Source organism: Onychostruthus taczanowskii, unplaced genomic scaffold, assembly GCF_017590055.1.
Source record: "Onychostruthus taczanowskii isolate IOZ18803 unplaced genomic scaffold, ASM1759005v1 scaffold25, whole genome shotgun sequence".
NCBI classification, from domain to species: domain Eukaryota; kingdom Metazoa; phylum Chordata; class Aves; order Passeriformes; family Passeridae; genus Onychostruthus; species Onychostruthus taczanowskii.
The window spans coordinates 5,628,163-5,641,294 of NW_024499796.1; the positions used below are offsets into that span (position 1 = coordinate 5,628,163).

The window sequence follows — 13,132 nt, forward strand, 5'->3', positions numbered from 1 at the left end:
TCCAAGGGATTGGTATCACCAAACTGCAGCCCAAAATGGAAAACCTACAGAGCTCTCCCCACCAGCCTGAGTGGGACAAGTAGCCACCATCACAGGACCCAGCAGAGATGAGGCAGCTCTCAAGGAGAGCTCCATCAGTCCTGCAGTCATTACAGAGACACTCTTCCATGATTGCAGTAATTCTTCTTTAATAATTTATCTGCTACAAACACTCATTGCACAGTCTGTTGCACACAACTCCCGCATGGTTGATGATGATGTTTTACACTCTTATCCAGGCTGACATCAATGCTGATGCAAGAATTAACTGTCCAGAATTGTTCATGTTACCCCACCAGCTCACTGGGTGGGAGGTTGTGGTGGCCACCAGCAGCAGGAGCAGCCAAAGCCACAGTGCCCATTCTCCCCAGCCACTGTGTGCATTTGTCAAAGGCCAGAAAAAGTTCTGCTCTGGAGCCTGGACGATGCTGCCAAGCCCTGAGAAAGTGCCAGGAGTAATCTGGAAGGTTTGACAATAGCCAGGCTAATGGTGAAAGCCTGTTTCCTGGGGAAAACCAATTGTGTGGTCATTTTCCCCAGAGATGCAAAGAGAAAAATAGTGGGAAAATAATTTATGATGACAAATGTCATTTCACTGGGTTTGTAATTGTCAGGATCATAGGAGTCACCTTACTGATGGCTGGTGATACTCTCTAGTCCTGTGGGAACGTGAGTGCTGGTGGAAATGCTGCCCTGAGTGGGGATGTGGAACAAGACAAGCCACACTAAAGCACAGCCTTAAAGATAGGTCCTGAAACACCTTTTCAGAATTTGGTGATGAGACAGAGCCCAGAAGCCATCCTCACCTTGTGTGTTGCTGGACGTATCCCAGAACTGATTATCAAAGTTTTCACATGTAAGAAATATCAAATGCTGTCAGTGCACACAAAGTCTCACTTCTTGAAATCATTTCACAGTGATTGAAAATGTCCCCCAGGTCCTGGGCCTGGAAAAACTTAACCATTTGTCTGTCAGAAAATGTTGTTGAAAGCACTGAAGTAAGAACATACCAAAGTTTGTAGACAAGTGAAGAAGAAGAGCAGCTGGGGCAGATGATGGCCAAGGAGAGCGTGGTTCTCAGTGTATTCAGGAGCTGGTTTTCTCCTGTTTCCATTTTTGCAATATGTCACTTGCTGCCTTCAGGGTAGCTTCCTCCTAAAAAATACCACAGACATGGTCAGTGGCTCCCAGCCAAATCCCATTCCCCCTCACTGCAGCCACTGTTGACACAAAAATCCTGTTCTCATTCTGAGGCATTGCAGGTTCAGTATGAGACAGACACAGCCACTGGGCAGCTAAAGGGGCACCTAGAGAGTCCCTTCCTTGGCTAAGAAATGCAGGATGCTGATGGGAAAAGTCAGGACGTTTAGGATAGCCCTGGCACATCTGCTGCCCCCAGCTCAGCTCATGTGTCTGCAGGAGTAGCTCCAGCTGGGATGCCATGGTGGGCTCCAATGCCCAAGGCATCCTGCATTTCTTCTTGGCATTTCTCTCATTAAACCAGCCCTGATTATTACTCCCAACCTTGCCTTCCTTAGTGCTGTCCATGTCTCACCTTTGCAAAGCAGAACCGGATGAAATTGGTGTAGTTGTTCTTGTGGGCCTCGCTGTAGAAAGCGGAGAGCGGGATGGCAGCAAGCCCCTGGGAGGAGGAAGCACGTGGAGCTGAGGGTGCTGGCCTGCAGCCAGCTGTGTCCCAGTGTGGGTGAACTCCAGGCCCCCCAGCCATGAGTTTGGGTGGGCACAAACCCCCTCAGGGTAAAGGCAGCAGGAAGGGCCAGACCCTTTTACCTTGTTCTTGACCATCCACTTTGCAAATCTGGAGTCGTAGGGCTCATCTGAGTTGGGGACATCAGGGACATCAGATTCTGCAGGAGATGCACAGCAGGACAGAGGCTGGGACAGCTGCCAGGTGCCTCAGCTGAGCCCCAAGCCCCCATCCTTGCAGCTGGGATGGGGATCATGCAGCCCATCCCTGCTTTGATGATGGTTTATGCAGGTTCCTGTCCCTGCCAGCAGTGCCACACCCCACACCCAGCCCACCTGGGCAGGACTGCAGGTGACTCACTGAACGGGGAGATGTCTGCCACCAGGAAGTAGGTGCCCTCTGGGATGATGGGTTTCATCCCCACCCCATCCAGGCTCTGAACCAGCCAGTCTCTCTTCTGCTGCAGCTCCTTGGGCAGCTGGACGAAGTAGCTCTCTGGTTTTCCATAGAGCATGAGCTCCCTCTGGAAACCCTGAGCCACGGCCTCCTGTAAGGAGAGGGGCCAGTGCCCAGTGGTCAAGGCTTTCTTGGGAATTGAAGTTCCTGCAATTTACAGGTGATAAGGGAGCTCTCTGCCACCAGCCCCTCTGAACTGCCCCTTAAATTTGTGAATGCAAGATAAGGAATATACCCCAGGCAGGCTGGACTCTCCCCTTTCTCCCAGACACGGAATAACTGTAGGGAGAGAGGAAGGAGCCTCTTCAGGGCACCACAAATCACTTGTGTGTGTCTTTCAGGTCAGCTGTGGCCAAGAGGACCATCTCTTACCCCTGGGAATTGCAGGGAGCTGCCTTACCTGGGCAATTGTGGCACAGTGGTACACGGAGTTCTGGTGCACGGTACGGAGGTGCTGCAGCAGCCTGTCAGGTCCCACAACCCAGCCCACCTGTGGCCAGGAGAGGAGGAGGATGGTGAGTCTGGCTGCCTGCTCAGGCTCCCTTTTCTGTGCCTGTGCTGGTTTCATTGCTCTTTCTAGACAGAACTTTCATGAAGCACCGTTGGTACTTTCAGACCCTGAGGCTCAAAGCTGAGTGTGGCCACAGCGTCCCCGTTTGCTGTGCTGCGGCAAAGGGACAGGGATGGGGACACAACGAGGTGCCACATGGGACATTCACCTTCCATCCAGTGGCACTGAAGGTCTTCCCAGCGCTCCCGATGATCACCGTGCGGTCCCACATCCCTTGCAAGCTGGCTGGCAGTGAAAGGAGAGAAACCCCAATGGCAGAGCTCAGCATGCTCCTTTCTGGCTGCATTAATGGCACGTGGGAGCTCTCTGTCCACCACAATCCATAGTGACCTTTCGTGTTCACAGCACATCTTTCACCTGGATGAGCCTCAAAGCACATCCCAAGCAGGCAGCCAGGTTTCTCAAGAGCATCTCCTTTTAATTAAGCATTTTCACAGGCATGTGAAATTTTCACAGGCATATACTCAGCCCCGGGGGCTCTCAGAGATGCCAAGCACCATCACCCTGCATCAAGGTGATGGCATGTTACTCCAGCTGGAAGAACAGGCTGAAACCGTGTTGAAATGAATTTCCTGGAGCTAGAGACACTCAGAAAACTGTGGCTTTACAAAGCATGGGAAAAAAATCAGTTTCACTGGAGTCAAGTGGCTTTTTGTTCTAGATCTCCCCTCTGGCTCTGAAGTCAGAGCTTCTGTTCAGGACCTGGTTTGGAGGCTGAGATTGAAGTGCACCAAAATACCTCCAGAGGGGGATTCATGCCTAGTACAGCTGTGCATGCAGGCAGCTCCCGGGATTTCCAGGGGCCGCCGGAGCAATGCCCATTCCCTGCCCCGAGCAGCCCCGCCCAGCCCAGCCCCGTACCGATGCGGATGTGCTGCTCCGCCCAGCCCAGCCCTGCCCCGTACCGATGCGGATGTGCTGCTTCCCGTCGTAGACCAGCCACTCGTACACCTCGTCGCTGATGCACAGCACGTCGTGCTTCACACACAGCTCTGCAATCAGCCCCAGCTCCCCGCGGCTGAACACCTGCGGCAGGCACGGAGTGCAGCAGAGGTACAGCAGGAGCATTTCTGAGCCCCTGCCTCTCCCTGCAGGTTGTGAGTATCCTCCTGGCACCATCTCCCGTGCCAGGGAGGGGCAGGAGCTGCTGCAGTGGTCTAACAGGGCAAAAGCACGGCTGGCACAAAAGACAAGGCTCAAAAACACCAGGAGACTGAGCACAGCATGTGGCACTCCCACAGCACCCACTTCCCTTGTGTGCAAGGCAGCCTGAGTCTGCTGCACTGCAAATGTGGCTGCAGCACCCCAGCAGCTCCCAGGGCCCAGCAGCAATGGATTGCAGCAGTGTTACCTTGCCCAGAGGGTTGTTGGGTGAGTTCAGGACGATGGCTTTTGTCCGTTCACTGAATTTAGAAGCCAGTTCAGCAGGGTCCAGCTGCCAGTCTGCACTAGACATCAATTTTCCATCTTTTGGAGGATTCTAGAGAAAACATGGAAATCTTGGTTTGCTTTGCTACCTCTGCACCTTGTTTACCACTCACCTCTTTGCTGACTGCTGTGACTCTTCCCTTCTCCACTCACTCACCGGTCTCAGAGGCACAAACACAGGTGTCCCACCAGCCATTTTCACCATTGGCTCATAGCAGTCAAAGAAGGGTTCAATGATTATCACCTGGAAGAAAGGGACATGTCAGCGTCCTCCTGGTCCTGCTTAGACCTTCCCTGAGGAGTGCAGAGAGCAATGGGAGGGACAGGACATTTTAATCCCTAATTACTGTAATGGAGAACCTGCATTGCCTGTGGGGAGTGTCAGGGAGGACATCACCACTCAGGACAAAAAGGGTTATTTTGCTTTATGCAGAAATGAGGCAATGCCCTGCAGCAAATAATTTCTTCCTTTGGAAGCTCAAGTACTGCAGAATGGGGATATAAAACTGGTTTTGCTTTGGAAAAGGACAATGAAAACCAGCCTGGAGGTGCCCTGGGGGAAGGCTGCCAGTGTAACAAGCCCTTATCTTGGGTTACCTCATCACCTTCATCCACTAAAGCCTGGAAGCAGCAGAACAGGGCCTGGTATGCCCCCACAGTCACCATCACATTGGTCATAGGATCCAGGTCTCGTCCAAGCAGCTTCTCGAAAAACTGGGCTAGGACCTTCACCAGAGGTGGGTGGCCCTGTGGGGTGAGAGGAGGGTGGGAATTGGGTTGCAGAAGATTCCTAAACCAAGGATGAACCCTTGGAAGGGGACTGGGAAGCCAAGAGCCCTGTGAGATCTTCCAGCCTGGCTGCTTCAAACATCCCAGTAAAGCAGGGAGCTACTGGGAACAGTGGGCATGGGTCGAGGCTGGACGTGTGTTTTGCCTCATGTTTTTTGCTGTTTACTGCTGCCTGGTGAGCTCTGAAGCAGCCAGGGCTGGTGGGGACTGAGGGGGTGGTGCTGGGGAGGGAGATCTGTCACTCACAAAGGCACGGGTGTACTGGTGCAGCATGTGGTTCCCCCCGCCGAGGGCTCTCGTGAGTGCCTCTGTCAGGAAATCTGGTGCAGGGAAGTCAGGGAAGCCCTGGCCCAGGTTCACCTTGGAGTAGGTAGCAGCCAGTTTTACAAACTCCACCCTAGAGAGAAGGGAGACAAAGCACTTTCAGAGGGTGTGAGCAGTGTGCTGGCACTGGGTCTGCTCGCAGCATCCCTTTGGAAGGGAGTGGGGTTGGTGTCCCTCCTGCAGAGCCATCCTGCTGCTCACAGGCAGGCAGGACCCAGCACAGGTCATTTCAGACCTGTTGCAATTAAACCAAGGATCATGAACTATTGCACTGGGGGAACTGTTTTAATTTATTCTCCCAGGAAACAGCTCCTGTGGTCAGTGTGTGGTCACAGCTGAAAGCCTGTGGTGTTTCAGATCACACTGGACTGAGCAGGAGGGGACTTGGGAGGTTTTCAAGCTCATACCAGCTCTGCAAAATTTAGCTCTGCAGAGGGCAGGGTGGGTTGAACTCGCTGCTCATCTCAAACCAAACAAGAGCCATCTCACTGGCAGTTTGTAGCTTGAGCCCAGGCACAGCAGGGCCTTGGGGAAAGACCATTTAAATCTCTTCTTCCAGCACACAACTTTCCCAATGCCACGTTGTGCCTGGCAGGATGGGAATGGCATTTGCAGCAGCCCTTGCCCTGCCTCTCTGCCCCAGGGTGAGCTTGGAGCAGGTGCCAGGCTGCAGTCAGTGTGCAGCAAACACTTGGCTCAGATTTGGGTGCCACTGGGATCATTTGGGTGGATGGGTCAGAGGGAGGGCGGTGCTTCTGCCTGCCCAGTGGTGCAGAAAACCTGATACCTCCTGAAGTGAGAGCTGCAGGTACAGCACTGACTCATGGTAAAGTCTTCTGGGACAAACGTGCTCTGATGTGCTTCCTGAACACATGCAAAGCAGTTGAGGGAAACTTCTGCTCTGTGCTGTGTGGCTACTGTGGTTTCAATCTGGTTTTAGGATGCCTAAAACCACATCTACCACCTGGGTAAACCAGATATTCTTTTAACTCACCAGATATTTTTATCTATTCCCTCCAGCCTCCGAGCTTGCACTGGCCTTGACATTTTTGCCTGCAGAGAGTGAAAAAGAAAGTGAGTTTGAAGCTTTTAAATGAGGCCATAAAGGGGCTGTGGCCTCCCCAGGGAAGTTTTTCCCAACAGAAGGTGTGCCCTTTAGCATTGCTTCATGGGCTGTTCCTGACTGATCTTGGAGCAGTAATACTGTTGCAGTGGTTTCTGCTTTCACTTACAAGTTTCAACAAGAATTGGGAAAATAGATGAACAAGAGAAGCTTTTGTACACTCACTGGGGAGGTGGCAATGCCTTAAACCTCATTACCTGTTTGGATTAGTCAAGGGGTCAAGCTCAGCCAGGCTGTAGCCAGGCCAAGGACCCCAGACCTCAGACTTCCATAATCTCTCCATCTTCATAGGAAAGACTCCTTACTCTACAAGCCATGAAATACCCCCTTTTCCTAGAAGAACAAACTATTTTATTCCATACTGCTCTGTGAAGTAGCAGTAGATACTCTTCTGTCCTGATGAAGTGCTTAGTGAGGGGGCTTGCTCTAGATCCTATAAAATGTGCAGAGTTTTCTATTTAAAGTTCATGTCAAACCCAAGCAGTAACTAGGTACAGGCAAGAGAGCACAGCACAGAGGTCAGTGTGATGTACAGACACTGAGGTATCATGCTGTGACTGGTTTGTAATTTCCATGTACATCATGGCTCAGGGGAGTGGAAAGAAAGCAGGAACACTGAAAGCAAAACCCTCCTTCCAGCTGGATAAGCACAGTGGGAGAAAGATAGATGTGCTTTATGGGGAATTCATCACGAGGATGAGGATGATGAGAAGCAGTAGAGACAGAATTTAGTAACTCAGCACTGCAGGGAAAAGGCACCCAGACAGGGAAGGGGCTGGAAACTGGAGACAAAGGATGCTCAGTGCACCAGAAAGAGCCAGCGTGGGGGCACGAGGAGAGCAGCCCTGAAGCAATGAGTCAAGAAAGCCATTGTCACCACAGCAAACAAAATACATCTGAACTGGAACAAGGAAGGCAAGTGAAAGCAGCTGAGGTGAGGTGCAGAGCTGGGATGTGCAGGGGTCTGTGCTCTGCTGTGCCAGGATGTTGGGGGGATACCAGGTGAGCCTCCCCCCAACACCCAGCTGCAGCAGGACTTACCTGCTCCCCTCTGCTGTTCCCACAGCACCGCAGCAGAATTTGGGTAGTGCCCCAAGGATACTTTGTGCTGAGGTCCTTGGATTTTTATACAGCTTCAGCCCTTACCAGAGATCTTTGCAAACACCCAGCCAGGAGCCCTGTGTTTCAGAGGGCACCAGGTGGACTCTGCTCCATCCTCAGGCAGCCAATGCAAGCAGAAGTCACTGGCTCCAGGGCAGCCTCTCTCCTCCCCTCTCTGCTCTTTCTGCACAAGCTCATGGCTGTTACAGTCACAAGACCTGGTGCCTGAGCTAATTTGGGTGGGAGCAGAAGGACTTATGGCTTGGGAAGTAAAGATAGCTGGAAGTAAAATATTAACAGCTCCACTGCTGTTCTTGCAAGGTGGGGCTGCTGCAGGCCACAGGTCAAAGAATTAACAGATGACCAAGTGTGATGGGGATCAGTGGGAAGAAGGTGCCTTAAGCCTTGAAATTACCAGTTCTGAGGAAGGGCCTTGTCTGCTTTTTTTTTTTCTGATATCCCCTCCATCCTATCCTATCCCGGAAAGGCCTTGTCTGCTTCAGGAACAGAAATAACAATTTTTTTTTTTTTTTCTGATATCCCCTCCATCCTATCCTATCCCAGCCTGTGTGTGATGCTGCCATAGAGAGCAACACAGGCTCAGGACCATGCAGCCCTCAAATCTGTTTCAGCCTGTTCTGTCCCCAGACAGAAGGTGCAGTTTGCCTGGCAGCCACACAGGAGAGCTGAGTGCCAGTGCAGAAGACTTGGCATCCATGATCTTCACCACTCTGCTGTGTGTTACTGCCTTGCTCTGCATGTTGGGATGTCTGAGTGGGATGCTGATATTTTCCAAGTACTTTGCAAACCAAGAAGCTCTAGCAGAGACCATCAGAAGGAGCAACCCCACAAACAAGGAGCCTTTTCCTCTGTGAAGGATATCCCCTTACTTATGAGAATCCTTTAAACGCTCCCTGGAAATAAGCAGGTACAGAGGAAGTTGCATCAGAGTGGCTTTTCCTGATGTGCTCTGCCTGCTCTTGCTCCCAAGCTGAGGTGCCCTGGGCAGGCTGCCAGCCAGGAACAGTCCCACTGGGCATTCCATACCTCTCTGGAGCACGAGCTATGTCCAGCACTGCTGTTCTTCTCCAGCAAGAAGTGGCGGAGGGACGGTCCCGCTCTCCTGAGCATGCCACGGCTCCTGCTGTCTCACTCCTGCAGGCACAGACCTGCAACTCCCAAAGGACAGGGCTGAGACAATTGCTCCACTGGGTTAAAGCACACCTGTACCTGGGATCAGGCAGGCCCAGACCCAAAGCAGAGGTTGTTCTGCCACAGAGAGGAAAAGGCAAAATGAGCTGCTTTGTGTGTAATCACTGCAATGTCCAACAGTGCTGGGGCTGTACTTTGTGCCCATGACACACAGGATCAGGATCACAAGGGCAACCATGACTTCTGCCTCCTCTCTCCCAGTCCAGGCTTCCCTCACTTTCCTCTGAACTGATGGGAGTGGCATGGACACCAGTGAGAGGGCATCCTCTGGGAATTTGGTACGCAGCATCAGTTCCCCATCGAGTGTAACTGAGCCCAGGTAACTCTTGCCTCTGCCCTTCCTCCCTTGCAACACTCTTCTAGAAAAATTAGGCAACCCCCGACCAGGGAACCATTGGTATCTGACTCCAAGGCTTCAGAATGCTGAACACTCACTTTATTAAAACTATACTATGTTACATTATACTATATTTAAGAGAGATACTGTACTATATCATACTACTCAAAAACTTGTGACTCTCCGCAGCCGACAGTGCCCACAGCTTGGACCTGATAGGCTAATTAACATAAACAATCTCCACCAGAATCCAATTACCAAATTCCTTCAGATAAACAATCTTCCAACACATTCCACACGTGCAAAAACACAGGAGCAGCAAATGAGATAGGAACTGTTTTGATCATTCTTTTCTCTGCTTCTCTGTGTTCAGAGGGCATGTGAATACCACAAACTTTCACCTTCCTGGTCCATACAGAGAATCTCTGGCTTCTCAGCTGCTGCAGCTCTGGTTTAGTCACAAGTTTAATTCCAATTAACAGGATGTCACCTTTGGTGATTATCTTTCCTCCAAGGTCCCAAACAAATTGATTTCTGTGTGTAAAATGCAGCCTGTTCCTTCACCTCAGGTCCCTTCAGCTATTCTACAGCATTACTTAAACATGCAGTATTTAAGCTGAAATAAGTGAATGTTTTGTTAGGTACTTGAGTTAAAAGCAATGAGGCTAGAGGTTGTATGTACCTTTATTATGACGAGCCATGAATTAATTTACCCATCTGCCAAAACATTAATTAAAACAGATTTGAAGCTGACCAGCCCACAGGTAAGCTCTCAATGCTCCTAAGGGCACTTTCCATCCTTACATGCAGGATGCGAGTCCCCATTGCCTGCTTTTTTTGTTATTTCTAAAAAAAGTGTAAAGCAGCTGCCAGCCGAGACCAGTGAGGTTTCACATTTTTTTCACATGGGGAAAAAATACCACAATTTATGGAAAAATTGGAAGCCAGAGCATCATATTGCTTATGACTGTAAAACCTCCACCTTGTGCTTGCATGACACTGAGATGTGGGGGGACACTGCTCTGGGGTGCAAAGCAAAGGAGTCCTGGAATGAGGACACCTACCCTGCAGGGGACAGAATCAAAGTGTGGCAGTAAAAAAGGCTTTATCAGACAGCAGCAAACCACAGAGCCGTGTAAGAGCTGTGCACAGGGCTGGGGGCAGCGCCCGGGAGCAGGCGACCGGGACACCGCTGACTCTGGAAGGGAGCACTGGGCTGAGCCGAGAGTTTTTTGGAGGTGACCACCGGGAAGGTCACCTCGGGGACCGGTCACTCACCACCTGCAGCCCGCGGGGCGCAGCCGTCCCCTCCATCCCGGTGCTCCTCGATCCCCCCTTGGCAGCTCGGGGGTGCACCCGGGAGGCTTTGGGGACACGGCTGCCCCTGATGTGCCCCGGGAGGAGCGCAGGGCCCGGGCGAGCGCAGGGCGAGAGCAGCAGGAGCTGACACTGGGGACAAAGCAGCTGCCGGAGGCTTGGCAGCTCGGGGGTGCATCCGGGAGGCTTTGGGGACACAGCTCTCCCTGGATGTGCCCCGGGAGGAGCGCAGGGCCCGGGCGAACGCAGGGCGAGAGCAGCAGGAGCTGACACTGGGGACAAAGCAGCTGCCGGAGGGACAGCGGGGACAAAAACAACTTACATCGAGCTGGGCCGCGCTGCTTTACGCTGCAAAGCCTGGCACAGCCGCCCAGGCTGCCCTGGCACACATTCTGCCTTCTCCTCTGCCCGAAAGGCTTCATCGGCGGCCGGGACTTCCTGGGAGGAGCCGCGGAGGCCGCAGGAAGGCGGGAGTGCAGCTGCGGCTCTGAGGGGGAAAGGCGTTCCGGGAGCCGCTCTGAGGGCTTCGGCTGCCTGGGAAATACCCCAGCTTGTTGTTCAGCTGGAAGCTCATGCTGGCGTAGCGGCGTATTTTTGTGGTTTGGCTGTGAATACTTTAGCGTGGCAATGGCGTGGAATTTCCCTTTGAGCGAAGCCTTCGGTCATTTTGAAAAATGAATTTTTAAGTCAAAATCCTCTCAGAAATTTCATCCTGCAGGCTTCATATTATTCGAGAAGGGAAGGGGTAAGTGTAAGGTCCTTCTGCCACGACACAGCCCAGAGCAGATCCTGCGGCATTGCCCTGGGCTGTGGTGGCCGGGCAGGGATGGCAGGAGCTGAGCTCTGCCTCAGTGCTTGGGAGCTGACAGCTGCTGCAGTGAGCTCTTGAGGGAAAACTGCCCTTTTCCCTCTTCCTTTAGTGACGAGGCGTGACCTGCACCCATGAGTCAGATCGTGTAAGTCTCCTGAATAATTTCTGTCGCCCTTTCACAGCAGGAAAAAATGAGCCATGAGGAAAGGAAGCGGCTGCATCCGCTGTGCCAAAGGTTTCCAGTCCCAACGCGACACCCCACAGGCATCCCTGAGGTGATTAAGCAGGAGGGAATGTCTGCAGGGAGAGGAAAGCCCTGTTTTCTACATTTCTGTTTAAATCAAACACTGAAACAAACAGATGAAAGGAAAATTTGGCTCTGTAAGAATGTTTTTGTCACATCTGGAGCCTTCAAATGGCTCAGCGGCATTTTTTCCTGTGCTTTCTTTGCCCTGTCGTCTACCAGCCTTGTGCCTTCCCTCGTTGTTGTTTGCCCCTTGTTGCGGTCTGATGTCATGGCTTGCCTCAATTCCCTTGGTTTCTCCCTGAAATTTCCTTCCCCAGGTGGGTGTCAATCACCTCTCCTTTTCCCCACCCTTGACCCCTGCTGGGCACTGTCTATCAACCCAGAAATTCCAAGGAGAGCGTCGAGCAATTGGCAGGTTCAAAGGATGCTCTCCACGCCCTGGGGGGCCATTGGCCCACCCAGGTGTCCCTCTCACCTGAGACCCCCTCCCCTGTGCCTGGCTGGTGCTCCCTGGGTCCCCTCCCCTGCCCCACTCCCCAGGTAAACGAGCAAGCACACCACAAGGTCGGGGTCCTGTTGGAATTGTTGCAATATTCAGAGGCTGTGCCACCAAAATAAAACTCTGGATTAAAAGCTGTCCATCAGGACCCGCTCCTTTCTTCACCTCGCCTGAAAGGTTCCTGCAGCTCTGAGGAGTGACCCCCTCACAGCAAGCTCCAGCTGCAAGCACTGGAGCTCAGGACATGTCCGGACTGTCCCCACGTGCCCAGCTGTGACCGCAGGCACTGAACAGCATCTCTGGGGAGAAAACACCACGGGTGCTGCTATTCGGTCAGCAGCCGAGGCCAGACAGACCAAGGCAGTCCTGTCTGTAATATTGGTACGCTCCAATAGCCCCTGAACTGAGCTTTTTTATTTAGACACATTAGCAAAAAGCCAATTTTGCAGAAAAGTGGCCAATTTTCTGTCAGGTCCATGAGTTGAACTGGCTCAGGGTGGATATGAGGGCAAAAGGTCCTGCAAGGAAAAAGAGATATGGACAGGGAAGAGCAGGGAGAAAGAGGGATGGACACAAGCACCCACCTTCTCTGTCAGGATTTAGACGTTATATTGGTCCATCAATATAATGAAAGTTCACCTTCATGCCCTCTTGAAATTCAGCAGAAAATTTCTGGATGAGATCAGTGATGTAAAGGACACATCTCACCTTGTACTTTTTACTGTGAAACTCAAGGAAAGATACAACCTTCTTTTTTTTTTTTTTCAGGTAATTTTAATTTAATAAATGATTGGGACATAATTCTTAATTAGCATTAAGTTAAAAAAAAACCAAAAAACAAAAATCAAACAAACAAACAAAAACCTGTTGCACTGCGTTGGTAAGAGTCTACATCTGACACTGGGATCCCAGCTCCTCTGGTATAGACCCTGTGCCTGTGGCTACAGGAAGTTGGTAAGACTTATAATATTCCTAGAAAGGCAGAGATGTACTTATTTTATTGTTACAGACTTCACTGGTGTAGACAAGTTAGAATTGGCTGCACTTAACCACTCAGAAATGCCTGCTGTACACTAATAAAATTACAACTAATGCCTTTGAACCATGCTTTATGCATTTAAAAAGAAATTATTCTTCACAGTGTCCTCCATTGCGTCAGACAAGTAAAAA

General features: G+C 51.4%; 1 protein-coding gene across 4 annotated transcripts; it reads right to left on the minus strand.

The window, feature by feature from the left end:
* Positions 1–171: 171 nt before the first annotated feature.
* KYAT1 (kynurenine aminotransferase 1) lies at positions 172–10,877 on the minus strand. Of its 4 annotated transcripts, XM_041406815.1 has the most exons (15): positions 10,728–10,841; positions 8,587–8,808; positions 7,480–7,616; positions 6,310–6,368; positions 5,238–5,388; positions 4,800–4,949; positions 4,360–4,446; positions 4,126–4,254; positions 3,680–3,800; positions 2,923–2,999; positions 2,604–2,693; positions 2,108–2,294; positions 1,831–1,907; positions 1,595–1,681; positions 172–1,194 (listed from the first exon to the last, which is right to left on the minus strand). In XM_041406815.1, the coding sequence occupies exons 4-15, from the start codon at positions 6,360–6,362 to the stop codon at positions 1,126–1,128; spliced, it is 1,278 nt and encodes a 425-aa protein (XP_041262749.1). In that variant the 5' UTR covers positions 6,363–6,368; positions 7,480–7,616; positions 8,587–8,808; positions 10,728–10,841; the 3' UTR covers positions 172–1,125. The 4 variants fall into 4 exon arrangements, with proteins under 4 accessions (XP_041262749.1, XP_041262746.1, XP_041262747.1 ...); XM_041406812.1 differs by lacking the exon at positions 7,480–7,616 and having other exon boundaries at positions 8,587–8,708; positions 10,728–10,877; XM_041406813.1 differs by lacking the exon at positions 7,480–7,616.
* Positions 10,878–13,132: the final 2,255 nt, after the last annotated feature.